This window comes from Plectropomus leopardus, chromosome 2, assembly GCF_026936395.1.
Source record: "Plectropomus leopardus strain MGB_pleo_1.0 chromosome 2, ASM2693639v1, whole genome shotgun sequence".
Lineage (NCBI taxonomy): Eukaryota > Metazoa > Chordata > Actinopteri > Perciformes > Serranidae > Plectropomus > Plectropomus leopardus.
The window spans coordinates 39,060,900-39,077,807 of record NC_142177.1 but is presented as its reverse complement, the minus strand read 5'-3'; the positions used below and the strand labels follow the sequence as shown (position 1 = coordinate 39,077,807).

Genomic DNA, 16,908 nt, shown 5'->3' with positions numbered 1-16,908 from the left:
AGGCCTGCATGACTGAAAAGTACTTATAATATAGTGTTTTCTATTTTTTTGTTTTACAGGTTGAAATAAGATGTGTTAACACGTTTCTATTATTGCCATATTTAAATAAAATGTATACAGTGTATTATTATTACTTTTAATTTATCTTTGTGTTCGGTGTTAATTAATAATTACAAAAACAACAACAACAATATTGATAATAATAATAATAAAAAATATAATATATAATATATAATAAAATTAATAATAGTAGGCATAATACATTTTATATAAATATGGTAATAATAACATGTTGACATGAGTTCAACCTGCAAAACAAGTAATTATTATCATTATTATAATTTTTATTAGAATTATTATTAATAATTTGTGTTTACCACTTTTTATATTGGTTCTGGGTTTCTTGCCTCTGCTTTGCTTTGATTGTCAAAGCACTTTGTAAACTCTGTTTTCATAAGTACGATAAAAATAAAGTTATTATGATTAGTAGTATTAGTTGAAGTAGTAATAGTAGTAGTAGTAGCAGTGGTAGTAGTAGTACATTATTATCAAGAAAATTTAAATAATATTATAAATCATTATTATTATTAATTGGTAGTAGAAGTAGAAATAGTAGAAGTAGTATTAGAATTAGTTAAGGCTGGAATGACCAGAGGCCCCACAATACAGTATTATCAAGATCATTTAGTCCTAGTGTTGTAAATAGTATATTGCAAATTTGCAACATTTTGCAGTATACTGAGTATTGCAATAATATATATTGCAGTATATCACAATTTATTACATTTTTTCATCTGTAAATGATGTCCTCAAAGGTAAACTTTGTCAACATCTGTTTTATTTAATAAAGTTTTTAATTCTTTTTTTTATTGCAGCAAAATGTATCTAATGGACTGAAAAAGCCATTCATTTTTTGACTAGTCACCTACAAAAAGTTAAATTTGTATTTGCAATTTTAATAATTTAAATATGTTGTAGAAAATATTTCCACATGCTTACACTGATGCAGAGTTTCAGGTAATTCTGTCAAACTCTGCACATAAATCATTCTGCACAGTAAAACTCAATCGCCCAAGAGAAGGGGGGACATAATCCCATATGTTACCGTACATCCTACCAGATCTGGAATGCTTTTTATGAATATGTATCCTCACGATTTATTTAATTTCTGTCTTTATTCAATGCTCACTGAGTCAGCAAGTAGCTGATACGACACAGAGCGGTGGCCTCCAGTCAGATGCAAGCGTCGAAAGGCCAGCCCAGCTCCTTCAGGAAACTACGCCTCCCATGATGCACTGTGCCAAACTTTTCTAGATGAAGATGTGAGTGAGCTGAACGCCAACCAATCAGGGCCTGAGTGGTCTGAGGAACCGGAGGAGAGGGGGCAACCTGGAGGAGAGATGCAAAGGTGGTGTGAAAGACTGTGAGATGGATGAACAGCAGACAGACAGACAGAGGACAGACAGAGGGATGGACGGACGGATATCATACGTGGATGGATTTTTCAGGTGGAGTCGGAGGTTGTGACGGCAGGTGATTGGGTGGCTCCTCTCTGACCACCTCCTTCAGCTTCACACTGTCCCTCTCGTACTGAAACACAAATAAAAGAAAGAGTTTAGTGTTTTTGAATGATGCATATGAGCCCTTATTTAATATCACACACACATCACTCTGTGCACATAATGTGCTATTCAAAAGCTTTAACAAATATTATACATTAATATAACTTCCAAGGAGTACATTTTTATCAGTCAACATCAGTCCTAATCATATTATGATTTTCAGAATTTTAACCCTCTAAATGCCCTTTTTTCGTCATAACACGAATACTTTTTAGATTGAAAAAAAAAACACGAAAAATGAATTATTTTCATTCTGCATGCAGAGTAGATTTTTCTTTATTTCTTCTTTTTGTGTTGTGTGTGATTATCACAGCCTTGGATATGTCAGTGATGTGCAGCAACACTGATTGTGACAGTGCAAGTTTTAGAAATTGCATGTATTTTCTCCAAAGTTATACAATGTTATATACATGCAATGTTTTTATGCTTAGACGGCTGTGGGATTAAAAAATGTAGTTTGAATGGGTTATAATGGCACTTTTTTTTGCACTTAACATTATGAATGTAACAATTTTGTTTACAGTGCATTTTAGACTTGTAGGAGCTTATTAAATAAAAGTTCACATTTTGTCCAAAATGTATGCCATATGCATGAACACAGCCAAAATTATCCAAAAAAATGAAGAATGAAAAGCATGTAAAATGCACCACACAGTCCCTGTGGGTTAATGTGTAAATGTTAAGATGTTTGTTTTTGATAAGTATAATCTGGTTTCATGCTTCAACACAGTTGCCAGAAATAATGTTTGCTTTGAATGTTTCTGCATCCATGGATAGGTTACATTTGTATGTGATATCATAGCCAATATGCTGAAACCTTCTGCCAATGTGTAGTTAAGTTTAGGCACAAAACTCAGTTGGTTTTGATTAGGGAAATATCAGGTTTTGGCTTAAAGTGGCTGCTTATGGTGGCACTATCCTCACTGGAAAAACAGCAACAGGCTGCTAGAAAACACATGTATGGTGTCTAAAAAGCTGCTGGAAATGCAGCAATGACTAAAAAAACAGCAGTTTTATTGTTTGTTGGAGTTTGTTGGTCTCAAACAGTAGTCTACTGCTCCATCATCCCCTCCAGCTCCAACTTAGAAACCATAAACCATAATATGACGCGTATGAAACGTGCAAATTCTATATATATTTGTTTTTTGCAGAAACGTACAATGCCAACATTTTTTCTCTGACAAAAGAGCTGCTTGCAAGCATTTGATGTGAGATAGTTTTGTAACAGTAGAGGGCAGTGTGTGGCTGCAAATTAACCCTGGAGCTGTGTGTGTGTGTGTGTGGGGGTGTGCGTGTGTGTGTGTGTGTGTGTGTGTGTGTGTGTGTGTGTGTGTGTGTGCGTGTACCTCCTTGTAGGCCTCAGTCAGGGAGCCCCACTTGTTGGGCCAGACTTCGGCTGAATCCTTCTCCACTTTTACATGTGCTTTCCTAAACACACATACACACAAATGTATGCACAAACACACACACACACACGCAAAGTTGTTTACCATCAGTTGACATCCTGCTTCACTGAGCACCGACAGGGAAAAGAAATCTTTAGAGAGCATACACAACACTCCCTGTCTGCGGTTATGATCATATTCTGGATCTGCTGTTAACACAAAGGCGTCCACTTTGTCAAATGTGAAGATAATTCTCCCAAATTAAAGAGATCCTTTTCAAATAACAGCAAGACAAATTTATGTTGTAATGACACATTTTTCTTGTCAGTTCTTCCAACCAAATATTTACATTTTCACACATTTTCCTTGATGTGGCATATGATTTCATCTTTAAATCTGCTTGTTACTGCGTGAAAACTCAAAATATATCATTAAAACAAGTTAGTACAGCAAGCTTTCTGTATTATACAGCATATTTCATAACCAGACGAAAACACAATGCAGATTTGGAATGAAAAAAGGAGCTAGGAGAGAAAGTAAAAATAATAATAATGATAATAAATAAAAGTAACAATGATAATAGTTATTCACAACAAGCCCAGCGGATGACATATCTATTTCTTTTAAAGAAAAATATTAAGAATTTTAACATCGGGTCAACATGTGAATCATCCCACCATCAAGAGAAAATCTTTAAAAACGCTTCACCCTCTTCTGACAGAATAATTGAAATAAAACTCAAATGATCAAAATGATGAAACAAGTTAGCAGATTTACCAGATTTCATCTTGATGCACAAAGTTGACGGGCTCAGATGTTCGCTGTGAATCCGCCATCTGTCCTGACCAGTGTGTGTGTGTGTGTGTGTGTGTGTGTGTGTAAGGCTTCTTTCTCTCTGCCCGGCTAATGTTTCACCTGTGTGTAAGTCACACTGACAGACCTGTTTACCGTCTCCATGGAGACGGAGTACCCCGACACACATATATCTCCTCCCTGTCCTGTGTGTAACCGCGATGGGATGGGACCACTGGAGGGTCACTGGGAGCTCAAACTGGGAGTTTTGTAGACATACTTTGATCCAGACTGAAATATCTCAACGACTCACCAAAAACTATCCTGAAATCTCTCCACTGGCTGCATGCGAGCTCTAGAATTTATCTTAATTTGCTATTGTGTATTTTTATATCACTCCCATATCACATTACACATTTGTGTATAAAATGTGCTTTGTAACATGTAAATAAAGTGTTTTTGTTTTTTCATATCCAAGAGAAATGAGTTCCAGGATGTAAGTATCCTAAAGACCTGGTCCTTTCATCAAGTCCTCCGACCGAACAGGAGTGTGAGTTTACATCCACACAAATAAACCGATCATGACTAAATCATGTAAACCGGTTTTTCCGATTTTCGCATTAGTGAAGCACATATAAACACATCAAATCAGATTATTACCATCACATCTGCAGAATACAAGTATTATCTGAATTGCTTGAGTCATTCAGATAAACACTTAAAACTTTCTCCATTATTGTTGAAGAAAAAAAAAATCTGTCAAATCTGTCAATGACGTATGAGCACTCATGAGTCATGTACCACAAAAGACACAATTTCATGTTGTCTTATTTTATTTTTATTTAATTTTTCAATACATTTTAGTGTATTTCACAGTTTTACTACCTCATATATAATTTTAACATTTTTACTTATTATCTGACTTTGTTCTGTTATCTTGTCATTTAACTCTTATTTACGTTTTTATTTTTATTTGAGTGTTTTACATATATATCTTCTGTTATTACTATTATCATTTTATCTATTTATTTCCTTGTTTATTTACTAGACAGTCTGTTTGTATGAAAAGTGCTATACAAATAAAGTCTGATTGATTGATTGATTGATTGACTGATTGAAAGGAAAGAGATAGCTGAAACCAATAGTACTGGACTGCATCGCTGTGAACTAATCAGGTTATCATTATGCTGTTGGCTCCCCAAAAGTGTAACTTTAATACGTCAGACATGTTGACATGAGGTGTGTTTGGTAGAGGTGCGCACCTGAAAGTAGGGCTCTCCCCCGAAAGCCAGTGTATAATTCAAACCTTGATTACAAAGTGTTTGAAAATTGCGGGTCAGAGCTTTTCTTCCTGTACCGGATCAGTCCTGACAACAGACACGCTGCTCCGAGCAGCAGCGCAAAAACTCCACCAATCAGGTAGCTCCTCTCAGACTGATTAAAGGAAGAGTCTGCAACAAAACCACAAGAGAAACAGCTATTATTTATGTACAGATACATACAGCGCCTGTTAAATATGACAAACCGCTCTGTTAAAAAACCTTTAGACTATAGACAGGAATAAAACCAGAAAGTCTGGCGAATTTAAGTGATACTGAAGTGGAGATTTTTGGCGCAGAGAAAACAAATATTTTGAGAAAACGTCCTGCTGATCCTAAAGATCAGTATAGTTTCGTACAGACCGCCCCTTTAACATGTAGTCGTGCAAAACTTAGAAGTTAATTTGCGATGTGATACTTTTATATAATAACTACCCCAGTTGATAACTCACATTAACAACTTGAAAAGTGAGTAAATTGGTTGGATTTCTGTCAAAAACAAAGGGAGAATGCAACAGGCAGCCTAACAAGGCATGGCCCCAAAATTTTCAAAAAATTGTAAAAGAAAATTGCAAGAAATTTACCTGAAAATAAGAATAAAATACAATAGAAAAACAAACAAGAAAATGACCTAAAATGTGCTGAAAATAAATGTATTTATTTTATATATTTTAATAACAGAATTTAAAATATGAAAACAATATAATTATTAATATATTTTTTCTGGACATTTCTGGAATTCACTGGAATTTCTCAATTTTAAAGGACTAGTTAACATTTTTTCTAAAAAAAAAAATGAGGTTGTATGAAGCACTTTCCATACTTCCATCCATCCATATCAAATCCATATTTTACCCAGTATTACCTGATCTCTCAGGTCCTCTGGTGCTGGCCTGCATAATGCACCAAAAATGAATTACAAAAAGTACAGTGAAGCAGCATTTTGTCTTTATGCACCAGTGGCCTGGAACAGACTGCACCATATATATAAGAGAAGTAACATCTGTAAATAGTTTCAAGAAGCAGCTCAAGACCCAAATCTATGCTCTTGTTTTTAATTAATACCCATGTCTAATGATTTTTATTGCACATTATGATTGTTTGTTCTGATAAAATTCTTTTATGTTTTAGTGCGATTTTGCTGTTTTGACCTTTGTTTTTTAATATTTCTTTTATCTCTTATATCTCTTATTTATTCTCCATCTCTGACCTGAGTAATGGTAATAATAATCTAAAGCACTTTGAGCTGCATTTTATGTATGAAAGGTGCTGTACAAATAAAGATTTTCATTTTTTTTAATTCAAAAAGCTTCATTAGCATGAACAAAAACATGATTTTGCCAAAGATTTTTATCAAAAGAAAATCTTTTTACACATATTATATACATTTACATATTAAATGTACCCATCCATCTATCTCTCTATCTATCCATCTATCTGTCAAACACACATATATACATAAAAAAAAGAAACAAATAAAAACAATTAAAAAAACATTAGTAATAAAGTAAGTCAAGAGTAATAAAGGAAAAGTCAGTGTGAGCTGTGAGGAGATGAACTCCAGCTGTTACGTGTCGTTGTGTCAGTTGTTGTTTTGGCTGTGACGTGCACTCACGTATCTCACTGCTTCTGTGGCACCGACACTATTTTCTCCGAGAAGGAAAAGTTGCATTTTAATCTGTTCGGAGAGCGTATCAAAATCTTGGAGTTTACATGTAATTTTTGTAGAGCACTTGTTCTAGTATCTTCATATGCACTACATCTCTGCTGTGTCTCCACAGAGCGGACACAGTCTGTCTCCAGACAGTCAGCCAGGTCTGCTATTTATCCATGGTCAGCGTGTTACATCCAGTCTGGAGACGCAGGCAGAAGTTGGACACTGAAACAAAGCATTTCACTACGCTATATTGAGAGTGTTTTTATTGCCATTGGCTTCATTCAAATAAAGCCGTAACATCGCTCTTATTAAAGCCAAACTCATTTTTTAGGTGGCTAAAATAAAAAAAAAATTGCTGACCCCCATCCACAACATTACATCGCCGCTTAGCTTCTGTTGGTGGGTCTCCGTTATAGATTTGAACAAAACTTAAGCAATAGTTTTGAAATGCCAATAAAGCACAATTGCGAAATGACTACATTTCCATTGAACTTCTGCTCAACTTTTGAAGAGTTATGTGATGCAAACAGCTCTTGTAGCTCCTGCTGCGTCATGAGGGAGCCAGTTCCTACTGAAGAGCTCACAGCATCATGTGACCTAGAAAAGCCGAAAACGTGTTTCCATTGCAGTTTTGCAAAGTATGACTTTTTCAAATCGACTGAAATACCACCTCATGCGAGCATAAAAACTTTTTTACGATGGGAGTTTTTTCAAAGTTGATGTCTTTTCATTAGGCATGTTTTTTTATTCACAATTTCAATTTGCTAAATTTGAGGGTTAATGGAAACCCGCCTTGTGACGGACTCCAGCCTGATTCTCCAAACTGGGGGCCCGCTGACTGACATCTACTGCACATAATACATTGACTCTGTTTAAGTAGTCCACTTCAAAAAATCCAAACTATCCCTGTAAGAGTTAAAATACTTTTAACTCTTAAATGACTTCTGACTATTTGAGTTTACAAAACTCAGCAGTGGATTTATAAAGACAAAGTCCAGCATAAAGGGGCTGAGTGAATGTGGTCTGGACTGTGTGGAGGAGATTCATGGTTTCAGTGACGCCATAGAAGGACAGAATACCTGCACTGTGATCCAGGTACACTCCAATTCTGGAGAGCCATTTACTTGAGACATAAGTTTGGACACTGTTGTAGCAGTAGTAATCGTTACAACCTAACAACCAAGATTTGTCATTGAAACCAAATCCACATTCATCCGACCTCCCTACTCTGCTGATGTTCTTGTATGCGACTGCTACATCAACATTTCCTCGTACCCCCTCCACCTCCCAGTAACAACGTCCAGTCAGACTCTCTCGGCTCAGGACCTGCGCCCAGTCAGTGAACCTGTCTGGATGATCAGAGTACAGCTGGTGATCCGTGCGTGTTACCTTTCTGTTCCCCTCAGATAAAACCAGCTGCGTGTGTGCTGTGTTCGGATCCAGAGTGATTTGACGTGAATATTTTAAGAACTCAGCTCTGGTCTTGGGCTCTGGTTTTGAATCTGACAGCAAAACATCCACTTCAGTCCCCATCAGAGAGACGTTTGTCTCCCTGAGGACGTCCTGCAGTTTATCTCTGACCTCTGACACGGCCGCTGTCACGTCTTCAAAGCAGCGCAGAGGACGGGTGTTGACGCTGGAAGAGTGTGTGGGTTCACCGAGTCGGGACAGTGCGGGGAAGTTTTGCAGAAACTGGTTGTGATCGTCTGTGTGTGACAGTTTCTTCAGCTCGGCGTCTCTCCTCTTCAGCTCCGCGATCTCCTGCTGCAGCTCCTCCTGAAGCTTTCTGAGTCGACTCACTTCAGTTTGCTGCTGCGATCTGAGCTGCTGCTTCACGAGACGGATCAGCTCGGTGAAGATCTCCTCGCTGTGCTCCACTGCTTTATCAGCGGAGCCGTTGATGTCCTTCACCTCCTGCTGGAGCAGCTTCAGGTCTTTCTTTCTGTCCTGGATCCTCTGCTGGATTTTTTGCCGACTCCCCTCGAGCTCTCTCTGCCTCTCGCTCCTCTCTGCTGCAGCTGACACCGTGTCGTGACCTTTGTGTTCGTCCACGGAGCAGAGATAACAGATGCACCGCTGATCGGTGCGGCAGAACATCTTCATCACCTCATCGTGACGGGAGCAGACGTTCTCCTGCAGCGTCTTGGAGGGCTCCACCAGCGTGTGTTTCTTTAACGGAGCCACTTTGTGATGAGGCTGGAGGTGTTTCTCACAGAGAGAAATCAGACACTGCACGCAGGACTTTAGGGCTTTCAGTTTTCTCCCGGTACAGAAATCACAGGCCACATCTCCAGCTCCGGCGTAGCAGAGATCAGCAGGAGCAGGTTCAGTCTTCTTCAGCTCCTCCACTACAGCTGCTAACATGGTGTTTTTCAGCAGGGCAGGCCTCGGGGTGGAGGTCTGCTTACACTGAGGGCAGCTGTAGATTTGCTTCTTGTCTTCTCATCCCAGAAGCCTTTAATACAGCTCATGCAGTAGCTGTGTCCGCAGGGAATAGCAACCGGATCCTTCAGTAGATCCAAACAGATGGAACAAGAAAAGGTCTCTCGGTTCAGCTGAACTCCTTTCTGCGCCATTTCTCCTCTGAGTGCCAATGCCCGACTGAGTCTCAATTCCTTAAAAGTGAAACTAGTTTGAGCATGAAAATCAGCTCTCTCGCGTCACTAACACGTTGGTCCCACCCATTTTCAGACTGCAGACGTGACGACTGCTTTATCTGAGCAGGAAGAGGAAGGAGGGCTGACTCCAGCACGAGGTGCGGCACTGTGGGTTTTGTTTCCTCGTTTCAAATGATGGTCGAACTCTGAAAACAGCTTTCAGTTACCAAGCGATGCACAAACATTACCCGTTTCAGGAAGACGCACAAAAATGTTTTGTTTTTTTTTACAGAGGTTTAAGAATGAGGAAAGACTTTGAAGACAGTCATGTCTGTCTGTGACAGAGTATGATGTCTGTGTTGTGCACACAAATTAAATTACTGTTCATAAACTGTATATTGTGTGTTTGGTTGTGTACATGTATAACATATATATACATGAATGTGCATGTATGTGTAGACTGTATGGGTAGATTGGTGGAATGTAGTATATATGTACATGTATGCTTACATATGTACGTATAAATGTTAGTATGTGGATGTGTGTGTGTGTGTGTGTGTGTGTGTGTGTGTGTATGTCTGTATGCATGTAAGTCTGTGTGTGTATATATATATATATATATATATATATATATATATATATATATATATATATATATATATATATATATATATAAGTGTATGCATATGTGTTAGAGATGAAGTTCACAAATTAATTTCCTGATTAGCTGAGAAGGGGCAGGAAATAATACTTCCTCCTACTCCTTTTCAAACATGTAAGATGCGATATCTCATCGCTTGTTTGAATCTATTCACTGAGAAATAAATATCCATATCATATCATATCATATCATATCATATCATATCATATCATATCATATCAAATCTAAAGCTGACGGTGCCTTTGCCATCAGATCTTCTCAGCTTTAATTGACCTGCCAGAGGAGATATGGCTCGCAGAATCAGTCATCAATCTTTTAAATCACCTTTTAAACCCATTTTTATAGGCTTACTTTTATGTGCTGTCATCTATTTTGATGTGTCTTTTAGTTTGTCTTTTAATTCGAACTTTTATCTTTTAACTTATCTTTTTATTCTGATCCTGCATATTATTATCATTATTATTAATGTTCTGTGTTTGCTGCCTTTATTTTGTTACTGCATTTTTCTAAAATGTTTCTGTCTCTAATTTTCTGCTTAATTCTGTCTTAACTCTTGTCTGGCCTTTGTTTGTCATTATTGACTAACTTCGATTTGTTCTTATGTTTTGTTTGTCAAAGCACTTTGTAAACCATGTTTTTAAAGGATATATATATATATAAATAAAGTTATTATTATTATTATTATTATTGTTATTATTATTATTAGTAGTAGTAGTAGTAGTATTATTGTTGTTGTTGTTGTTGTTATTATCATTATTATTATTATTATTATTATTACTACTACGGCGCCTCAGGTTTTGGTGACGGGGGTTAAAGGGCACTGAGGACCCTCAGGCCTAGAGGGGGCCCATGAAAGGGTCAATGATTAACCATTACATGTTTACAAAGTTACAGAGAAGACACAGATATTGTGTTAAACTAAATAACCTGTGGCATCCATCAGCACCAACATCAAGCCTCATGCAAGAAACAATATATGAACAAATTTTCTCTGGCTTCTCAGAGTTTTTCTTGGAATATCGTGCTATCTTGGGGGGATATAATGCTCCAAGGCGCGCAAAATTTGTAAGATGAATACATTTTTGATCATAAATAAGATCCATCATGTGTCTCACCCCAGTCATAAATCTTGGGCTCTCTGAGGCTCTCGTGCTCCACCATACAGGTGACCCCGTGCTGTCGGCCAGCTGGCTGCTCCAGGTAAGAGTGAACCTGATAGGTCCAGTCTCCGTTCGTCATCACCTCGCTTATGGTCACGCCTGAGGTCACTTCCTGTCCGTTGCGGTGCCACGTCACCCTGATATTTTTGGGGTAGAAATCGTACACGCTGCACGCCAGCATGGTGTCGTGACTGGAGGAGGTGATCTCTGAGAGAGTGACGCTGGGTTCAGCTGAAATCAGAAGGTGAAGAGTTTTAATGAAGGATGGCACGTCCGTCTTCTGAGGCAACAATACGTGTCTACGTGTTTATTTTGAGGATTTACCATTTATCAGTATATTTCCTTTTCCATCTCCGCTGAGTTTAAGAGCTTTTTTGAGATTATTATTCAAATTTTTGGTTTCCACAGAGGTTAATTTTTTTGGCAAATTAAAAATATTCATAAAACTAGTTGGATGGAAATGCACTTTATATTCTGGTAAAGTTGCCAGGTTTGGTATAAAAACGCTATAACTGGTCCAGTGATGTACCTGTGCTCACAAAGGTTATCTGACAGCTAACACAGAGTCTGACATGCTGTGCTCAAGTCATGGATTTTCTCTTAAACCAAAAAAAAGATGTTTTTGCAGTTCTGTTTGTCAGTGATTTAACCCTTTGAAAAAAGGTATTGACATAAGTTTTCTTGCACTGTGTTCAGATGCCTTTCACACACATTTAAACCTTTGAAACCTGACCAAATTTGTTCCGTTTCTTAAGAAAAGGGAGGGAAGGGCAATGATCAACTTGGCAAGAAATGTCCTGCAAAAAACAATTAAGAAAATTATTAAATTCTCTAAAAAAAAATGTGGAAATGTGGACATATATAAAACATTTCCTTCTGTTTTTTTAATATTTTTATTTATATATTATTTTCATGTTATTTTCTTTTTGTTTGATTTCTTACTTTTCTTGTTTCAGCTTAATTTTTGGGTAATTTCTTAGTTGTGAGTCTTTGTTTTTAGTTATTGTTTTTAAATTGTTTCTTATCTTAGTGTTTATACCTATTTATTGCATCCATTTTTTTTAAAATTTATTAAATTAATTTAATTGTTTTATGTCTGCGTTGTTGTGTGTATTTACGTACGGTACTTTGTTGAGTATCTTTTTGCAAATATTGTGCTAATTTTTTGGGTCATTCAACCCAGTTTGCTTAGGTTTCAAATGGTTAAAGACACACAGCCATCACTCACCCATGTTCTCCTCCACTGTGATTTGCACCAAATCGATGCGGTTGACACATATGAACTCCCTCTCCAGCATCCTTCGCTGGATGTTGCGCTCGTCTGCATTAAACATGGCTGCGGTGCTGAGCCCAGCCGGGGTGAAGCCCGTCCACTTCCCGACGGTGCTGTTGTACTGCATCGTGAACTCTTCGTTGAAATACCAGTCGACCAGATACTCCACCTGCTCCGGCTCCGCAGAGTACCAGGCACACCAGAAGTCTGCGTTCACGAAGTATCCGCTTCCATCAGCGGCACAGTCTGAGAGGAGAGGGCACAAGATTTACTCTCGTTTCTGAATAATGATGTTTTTTAATGTGCAGATACAGAAAGTCCATTAGTATTTATTATGTGGTATGTTCACGTGCTCAAACGCTGCGACTCATTTTTTTAAACCGATCAGCAGAAAAAACATGTTGGTACTGGAAACAATTAGTTATTATTAGGGACACCGCACAGAAAAAATATTTAAAGTGTTGCCATGATATTTTTTGGTTTAAAAACTGAGTGAAAATGGGTAAGATTATTGGTTTGATTATATGAAACAGACGGGGAGAAACTGTCCCTCTGTTGACGGTGATTTATTAATATATCTGTCATTTCTTTTCTATGTTTTTATTTGTTTGTTTTTTTTTAATTTCGAGTTGACTGTAAGTTGTTTTTTTGTTTGTTTGTTTTTGTTATGTAAGTAACTGACAGACCATTGATTTCTTTGGCAGGTAACATCCTTCTCCTTGCTCTTTCATCATGTAATGTTTGTTGGAGTTGTTTTTAATCTCTGTTGTGGATTGACATAAGCGGAATAAAATAAAATAAAATAAAACAAAACAAAACAAAATAAAATAAAATAATAAATAAATAAAATAAAATAAAATAAAATAAAATAAAATAAAATAAAATAAAATAAAAAAGGTAAGTCTCTTTGGTTACTAGCACAAAAACCAGCAGAGTAGAGAACTGCTGATGTTTGAAGTTCCTCATTCAGATAAATTAGGCGTTTCCAAAAAAAAAAAAAAAACGTGAAACTCGACGTCTTTGTGTTCACTGTGTATAAAAATCATTTCACACAAACATAATACAATTACAGCTTCTATCTCTAAAACGTTTGACTTCCTGTGACAAAGTTTTCACTCTAACATGTCATGTGACCCTAAAACACTAATAAAATAATAAAAATAGAGTCACTCACCGACCACAGAGCGGGAAAAAAAGAACAGCAGGTACATGAAACGCTTCATGTTGACGCCACAATGAGACCAGATTTTTGTGGACTCTCGACAACAGATGTGCAGTTTAGAAACGATTCTTTCCTTTCGACTCACTGAACCATTTAAACTGTACTGTTCTTTCCAGCACCTTCTCCAGAATATATAATGATGAACTAATGTTCATCAAAATATGCTTTTTGAAAGAGCAGAACCAACATCATCATCCTGAAACATTTTTCATAAATTCATCTGAAAAACTGTGAATGTGTTACATCCGTTTTTCCAACAATATCACTTCCTTTTTTATTGTTATGTTTAAGCATTCAGGGAATCTGTCATCAAATACGAACTCTGGTCATTTCATTACTAATTTCATCATGAATCACAACTTTCATTAACTAGTTCAAAAAGTTTGGATCCTAAAAACATGTCAGACTTCAAGCTGAAACTGAATGCAAACAACAAAACGAAAGTAACAGACCTCAAGTGCTCACAGGCCTGACTCCAACTGTGTCCACAGTGTGTGTGAGTTTTCTTTCTCTTCTGCTTTCAAATGCCATGATTTATTTTTAGATTATCTTAATTATTAAGCAGACGTCAAAATCAAGTCAAAGGAAATACCAAAACAGGAAGAAAGACACTGATGGGAGTCAGTGGAAGAAATGTACAAAATGTACAAAATTTAAAATCAGTAGGTAATAAAAACCCTCTCAAGCACATTGCAGTCCAAAGTGACTTTTATTTGTTTTATTTTAGATTTTTTTTTCATTCTTTCAAATTTGAAAAAAATGTGTCATAATAATAATAATAATTATTATTATTATTACAATTATGACTATCATACAACTACTATTACTACTACTAATAATAAAAATATAAAAATACTGTTTCTGCCCTTTTATTTCTGTGTGGAAAAAAATGCTCTTCAAATACACAGGATCCCTTGTGAATTATTTTTCATTTTGTACGTCAGGCAGAGTGCCACTTCCTGTGGGAGTGCAGTTTAACAGGAGTGAGAATAGAAAAAAAGGCATTTCAATCAAGGGAATTACATACAAAAAAAACCCAAAAAAAACATGAGGCTTAATCTGGGTCGGATAACTATCTTTACTGCATCAAAGCTGCATCATAAATTAAAAAGATGACAACAACAGGAGATGTTGCTGTTGCCACAGTTACTGAGTGAGGCAGCAGGTTTTTTGAAAATCAACTCCTGTTTTTGTCCGCTGAGTGTCATCGTTGCACTTTGCAACAGAAGCACCAACCAGTTTCTTCTGTGCTTTTTGTCTCTGCATCAGGATTTGCTCTCTAGATTATACAAATAGAAAAAGGATTTCCTAAATTCACCTATGAGCAAGCTAAATCAGAGTCCAACGATCCTTCTCTTCATGTAGAAATACTAAAAAACAGATTCACTTCTAATGTTTTGTTTCCTCAGTGAAAAGGTTCCTTGTTTACTGGCAAACATTCAAAGATACTAATATCACATTTCTGCCACTAGCTTTTGAACTGAATTTGGATAGTTCCTTTTGTGTTTCTCTCTGCTCTGCCTTTTCTTTAACTTAATATAATTCTAACATAATTAACATGGTTCTTCCTTCAGAGATAACGCGGCGATAAGATGGCCACATACCGCATCTAATTAACCCTTTAACACGTGGAACGTCATCAGTTTTCTTGTGCTTCATTTAGATTATTTTTTACAAGCATTTTAGCTCTGAAACCTGAGAAAATTGGTTTGATTTCTTTCAGAACACATAAAGAGCAACTTGGCAAACAATATCCCACAAACTGCAAAAAAAAAAAAAAAGGGAGAAGGTGACATAGAAATAAAAAAAGTGAGAGACATATGTTCAGAAAACTATATTTACAATTCCCTTGATTGTATATTTAAAATCATGTTTCAGAAAGAAAGGAAAATAATTTTAATAACTAAATACATATATATTTTTGGGCATTTTCTTAGGGTATTTTTCTTTTTTTTCTATTTTATTAGTAATTTTCTTGTATCGTCTTATTTCTTGATAATTTTTTGGACCATTTCTTATAGAGTTGCTCACCGCCCTCCAATGTTTTTGAAAGAAACCAAGCTAATTTGATCAGGTTTCAAATAAGTCTGACGTGTCTGGACTGAATTGCATTATATTGAGTTGGACACAAGGTGGCGCTCTGATCAAAGACATCACTTCTTCCCTGTCTGCTGCTCTGATCTGACTTTTTTTTTCAAAGACAAAATAAAGTTTTTTTCTGTATTTTAATTTTTTTTAAAGAAAAAACAAAATTCTGCTTTTTGAGTGTCCACAGTTAAATTAAATTAAACATCAATTTTGTGTAAAATAAATATTTGTGCAGCCAAACAAAGAAAAATTAAGTGCAAGGGGGGAGTCAATCGGCGAGTTTCTGAATATTCTACTTTTTACTCACTACTATTAGTTAAAAAATTTAGTCACTTTACAATTTTTGATCACAAAATTAAATATGTTAAAAGTGCAGCTAAAATGATGAGTTGATTGATAAGTGAATGAATAGGCAACTATTTTGATAAGTCATTTTTCATGCAAAAACATGTCATGGTCCAAGCTTCTCAAATATGAGAACATGCCACTTTTCTTTTTAATATTTTTATTGATTAAATTGATTTAAATTGTTCTGCACTGAGAACTTTTACTTTTAATACTTAAACGCATTTTCTGATATAGTTTCACATAAGTAACATTTTAAATGCAGGACTTAGAAACAGAACTACTAGAAACAGAATATTTTTAAATGATAGTATTAGTACTTTTACTTCAGTAAAGGGTTTGAATATTTCCTTCACAAGTGCTGATATATTCTCCATTTGTCAGGATGTGAAGAGGGAAACAAAACACACGCAGCAGCCAAACCCGCAGGAGCCAGAGGGCCGTCGCTTCAGCTTTAACTAAATATTAGAAATACTGTGTATTCATTCAGACGCCCTCCAGGATCGCAGCGTCTTCCTCCTAAACATCAATATCATCATATGGCTTCGCTCTTTACAATAACCTAACCACAGAGTACTTAATCACACATTCGTTAACTTGCATATTATTATTTTGACATAAATTACATCTTTTTTTAATCCGATAATTGTTTCTAACTCTACATCAGGGGTCGGCGACCTTGAAAAAAAAACGCAAAGGGCATCTTGGTAAGAAATGTGGCACATGGCAAGAAATTAATAGATTTAGAAAATTATTATTTTTTAAATTAATATATTTTATAAATATG

At 36.2% G+C, this 16,908-nt stretch overlaps 2 protein-coding genes and 1 pseudogene across 2 annotated transcripts; all 3 read right to left on the bottom strand.

The window, feature by feature from the left end:
• Positions 1 to 542: 542 nt before the first annotated feature.
• LOC121960615 (ciliary microtubule inner protein 1-like) lies at positions 543 to 4,444 on the bottom strand. The gene is made up of 4 exons (XM_042510405.2): positions 3,785 to 4,444; positions 2,969 to 3,050; positions 1,492 to 1,590; positions 543 to 1,389 (listed from the first exon to the last, which is right to left on the bottom strand). Exons 1-4 carry the CDS (start codon positions 3,841 to 3,843, stop codon positions 1,234 to 1,236), a joined length of 396 nt encoding a protein of 131 aa, XP_042366339.2. The 5' UTR covers positions 3,844 to 4,444; the 3' UTR covers positions 543 to 1,233.
• A 180-nt stretch (positions 4,445 to 4,624) lies between these two features.
• LOC121948798 (rano class II histocompatibility antigen, A beta chain-like) lies at positions 4,625 to 14,056 on the bottom strand. The gene is made up of 4 exons (XM_042494274.2): positions 13,641 to 14,056; positions 12,422 to 12,712; positions 11,149 to 11,424; positions 4,625 to 5,250 (listed from the first exon to the last, which is right to left on the bottom strand). Exons 1-4 carry the CDS (start codon positions 13,687 to 13,689, stop codon positions 5,111 to 5,113), a joined length of 756 nt encoding a protein of 251 aa, XP_042350208.2. The 5' UTR covers positions 13,690 to 14,056; the 3' UTR covers positions 4,625 to 5,110.
• Positions 7,709 to 9,955, bottom strand: LOC121960596 (tripartite motif-containing protein 16-like; annotated as a pseudogene).
• Positions 14,057 to 16,908: the final 2,852 nt, after the last annotated feature.